This window comes from Biomphalaria glabrata, chromosome 12 (assembly GCF_947242115.1).
Source record: "Biomphalaria glabrata chromosome 12, xgBioGlab47.1, whole genome shotgun sequence".
Classification (NCBI taxonomy): domain Eukaryota; kingdom Metazoa; phylum Mollusca; class Gastropoda; family Planorbidae; genus Biomphalaria; species Biomphalaria glabrata.
In genome coordinates this window covers 23,786,727-23,791,237 of record NC_074722.1, presented here as the reverse complement: position 1 = coordinate 23,791,237, position 4,511 = coordinate 23,786,727, and the positions used below count along the sequence as shown (strand labels likewise).

At 35.6% G+C, this 4,511-nt stretch overlaps 1 protein-coding gene across 1 annotated transcript; it reads right to left on the bottom strand.

The window, feature by feature from the left end:
• Positions 1–731: 731 nt before the first annotated feature.
• LOC106066244 (uncharacterized) lies at positions 732–4,238 on the bottom strand. Its single transcript, XM_013225221.2, has 2 exons — positions 3,560–4,238; positions 732–3,142 (listed from the first exon to the last, which is right to left on the bottom strand). The coding sequence occupies exons 1-2, from the start codon at positions 4,117–4,119 to the stop codon at positions 2,935–2,937; spliced, it is 768 nt and encodes a 255-aa protein (XP_013080675.2). The 5' UTR covers positions 4,120–4,238; the 3' UTR covers positions 732–2,934.
• Between the last annotated feature and the right edge of the window lie 273 nt (positions 4,239–4,511).

Below are 4,511 nucleotides of genomic sequence, written 5' to 3'. Positions count from 1 at the left end.
AGTGAGAGAGAGAGAGAGATAGAGATAGTGAAAGAGAGAGTGGCTGAAAGAAAGAGAGAGAGAGAGAGAGAGGCTGAGAGAGAGAGAGAGAGGGCATATTTATTAAAAGAAAAGATCAAACCCGTCATTAGGTCCCAAGCCTGGTAACGTACCTACTAGTCCATCCTAATGTGAGTACAATTAGACAAGAACAAAGTAGAACCATGCTAACAACTGTTTGTTTTGGTTCCTACTTGTCTTTTGTTTTATTTTTCTCGTAAAAATGGCGGGAAACTTGGAAACATGAGAGGAGGAAATGGACATTCTGCAAAAAAGGTCAAGGTAAAGCACTCCACACCTTTTTAAAAAATAATTCTTAATAATTCTTTTATCATATATTTAACTAGTTGTGTGGGTTTTCATTTTGTAGAAGCTCGCGTGACCCTCAGATTCCTTACTAAATTTTTGAATCAGGTCATCTGTCTAAAAACAACAACAAATAAACAACAAAAAACGCTGTGCTATTATGTGTGTTAATAGTGCCACCACTGGCAATAGCACTTCGATTCTTTCCTTTTGTTTTAGATCGATGGTGATTAGATAGTCAAGACATACATCTACAATTTTATGGTTCAAATACATTAAAATAAAGAGAGACAGAGAAAGAGAGTGAAAAAAGAAGAGAGAAAAAGAGACAGAAAGAAAATGAAAAGAGACAGAAAGTTGGAGAAACAAATTAAATTGAAAACATTTTTTATATTAACATATTTTTTTTTATTGAAATCAGAATTTAAAAAAAATGAGTTTCATAATAATTGGTCAGAATAAATACAAACACGTATCACAGTATCGCTTTGAGTCAATCGAACATTAGAACAAATTATAGAGATCAAATATAAATAGTAGCATACAGCTATCTTTCAGAACATTGCTCAAATGACATCTCGTCTGTAAAGGTAATGGCAAGGTATCTCTCATTCGAATCTCTAGCCTGGAGCGATTTCCTTCGAGTTCTTTAGACCACTATTGCTGTGGAGACTGGGAGGGAGCACATACTAGTTGAATTCATCACAAGCTTTGACGTACTGTATGTATCGGGAGTAGAATAGTTGTCAAACTTTGTTAACATTTTTTTTTATTGTTACAGAAAACTGTTTCCAATGTTTCAAACATCAAGTTGAATATCTGAAGTATTACTGACAAACAAATCTTTCTTATGGGAGAGTCTGTTTTATTAATATTCTAGTGAAACAAAAGTCTATAAAGCAGGAAATTTAAAATTATGGGGAATTACTTTTGCCATTAGCCAAAATCTAGACTAAATGAGCCAGCATGTATCAGTGTAGTCGATAAATATGGAAAATTGAACAATATCTACTGGTTAATTATTTAGAATAAAAAACTTAAATCAAGAATGAACATATATTTGTATAAGAAGTAACAGTGCAATAATGAAATGAATAATTCAACTTTTACAATGAAGTAAATTCAGCTACGCATTAATGAGTACATATTGGACTAAACATGTGTATACCTTGTGTCTCTTGACGTTAGAGCCTACAGAATACACTGACTAGGATGTGGCTTATTTCCCTTAAGAAAACCAACATCTAATGGGGCTAGGGTTCATTAGTATTTTAACTTTGTACAAAAATGACAAATGATTAGGAATATTAATTGACATTTTCATAGACATATATAGTTAATTGTAATTTTAGGTATGAATGCTTAAGTCTTGTAGGACAAGGGAAGATAATATATGTTCTTAAATCTACTGACTTATTTTTTTTACATATTAAAGATACATTTTATATACTTTATAGACAATAAAAACAAAATATAGTTAACAATCAAATTTATAAATAAAATATACATAAATATGGAATACATAAAAAAAAAAAATAGAAAAGAACGGTAACAACATTTATACATAAAAAAGATAGTTATCTCCCTGCACTGATAGTGCCTTATATTTATATCACAGTGTCTAGTTGTTGTTTTAATGGGATACGGCTGTGTTCAAAGAAGTAGGGTATAGTCTGTGTCGATCTAGGCCTACATACCAAGATCAAGGATTCTCAAATCAGAGAAATATTTCGGTGTGTTCAAATAGCTTTGGCTGAGCAATCCACCGGCTACAGTTTGCCGGACCTCAGTGGTATGGACGTCTCACCCAGTTTGAACACACACGCGAATGTTGTTGACGCTTTCCCATAGTACCGACCTCTTTATAAAGACTGGTCAACTAGTGACCAAATACATGGACGTAGATATATATATATATATATATATATATAACTTACATAGCCAATACAAATGTAACATTGCTTTTATAAGCATTTTGTTATCAAATATCATTAATTGTCTATGTACAAGTACAGATGTACTGATGTATATATTCAAATTCAGAAAAAAAAAATGACTTTGTAAATGCAATCCTTTCAAATTATATATAAAGTATTGGCCTCTAATAAAAAGTAGGAGCCATAAAATATTACAATAAAAAAAGTATCAAAAATGTAACAATGAGTATTTTTAGATATTGAAGGACATTTGTACAAAGAAATAATTTCAATATATAATGATTAAGAACATAAAGATTATGATTTTTCGTTAATAAATAAATAATACTATTTGGCAAAATGTAAATAGGTCAATATGACCTACCAATAGGTAGTTGAAAATGACTTCAAAGAGCTGCTCGTAGATGGGCGGGGAAGGTGTTTGTATATAGATATGGTCAACTCGGGGAGGGGGGGATTATGGGAATAAGGTATAGAGAACAGCTCTTCTTTGTCAAATCAACTGTCGAAAGGTTCTGTAGCATAACTTGCTAGTGTTTGAAAATAAAATATGAGAGGGCCTGGTCATCAACGACAAGGAAGACGTCTGTATAACAGACGTATCCCTGACTTCTCCTGGAGCATCCCCTCTCCTTCTGGGGCTCTTCGTCCACTAGGCTTCGGTGATTCGCACGTGGCTGATGGCGGCGTTGGCGCAGTGACAGCCCACGACGATGGACAGATCCAGTTTGTTAAAGATGGCCAACCCATCACGACATCCGCTAATGCTGAACACGGTCATGTTCTGACGGATTTCTTCACAATTCATGGAGTCCGCGGCGATACAAGTCTCACAGATGCACACAGCCTGCTGAATTTTTCTGAAAGGGACAGAGAATAACAAAGGGACGTTACTGACTTTATTCTTTCCAATAAATGCATTTAGCACACATTTATAAAGGACGACAACTACATCTCTAGTGTGTCAATATTTTAATAATTTCATTTGGAATCGAGTGATTAAAATTAGCATTTAAAAAAAAAAAAAAAAAAAAAAAAATTATTACAGAGATCAGGCAAAGCTACTTATGTATAAAAAGGATTTATTTCTGTGTATAATATTATTTAACTTTAATAACAAATATATCTGTCTTACATTTATTAAAATGTATAAATCAATTTACAATTACCAATAATAAAGAAATTACTACATTAAACAATAAAATATACTGGCTAGCATGAACAACTACACGGCAATGTACGGCTTAGCGACCGTTAAGTAGAGAATTGGTGCTTACCTTGGATACATGGTAGGTCCTAGATCTATCTCTTCGTACACCCAAGGGCATGTTGACCTGAGGTTCATCTCACTCCTCGGCCACCAAGACCCGTAGCCGGATGGGCAGTCGTCAACGCTGGGCTGGTTATCTGGCAATGGAGGATAGCTCTCTGATCGGTTGACCAATCCAACGAATTGGGTGAAGTTCAGGAACGGGTTCAATTCTCTGACCATCCTGGGTAGATTGGAAGGCATCTGGCAGTTGATCTGAGATCGCCTTGATCTGAGAGTGGGGTCTCTCTTCTTCTTCTTCAAGCTCGACTTTGGCGACTTCTTCATTTTCAGAAGCTTGGGAGAAGGGGTGAGCTTCAGCTTCTCAACGAGGGTATTGCGGGCGCTGCGCTTAGTTGCGGTTGCAGACGCGACGGCGGACCTAACCCAGCGTGGCGTTGGCGTGGTTTCCGCCTCTTCATCCGATTCTGTGTTATATCCACCTCCGATAACGTGGCCAGTTGAAAGTTGAAACAAGATCATCCCAAACAAAGTTAACATTAAAATCTGCATGACCGAACTAGACATCTTAAATCTCTTTTAAAAATAAAATATTGTTCCCAAAATTAAGTTTTATATATGATTAAAGACTTTAATTTTGTAACAGTTTAAATCTATAACAAACTTTGTATTTTTTTTCTCTAGAGTAGCTGTCTATCGTAAGATTGTTTGTTGAGCTGAAATTAGACAACGCAAGTTGTTTATATACATAATCTGCGTCCTAGACATCCCTGTGTCTCCTTTTTCTAGCCCTTCTGATTGGAGGATATTTTTACTTTTAGGAAAATCTCTCAGCCTGTAGTCTGGCGGTCACCACTTGGTCCAAAGGTCACGTGGGGAAGACGAGGATAAGGAGTGTGGGTGATGAAGGGGGGGAGAGTGGAGGGGAGGGATGAATTCATTGTTGGGCTCGACGTCCG

What these genes read in the sequence shown, in the direction of transcription:
- LOC106066244 (XM_013225221.2), bottom strand. Translation starts at nt 4,119, where the DNA reads ATGTCTAGTTCGGTCATGCAGATTTTAATGTTAACTTTGTTTGGGATG. An exon ending in GGACCTACCATGTATCCAAG is followed by an intron (nt 3,143 to 3,559) that starts GTAAGCACCAAT and finishes TGTCCCTTTCAG; the next exon opens with AAAAATTCAGCAGGCTGTGT.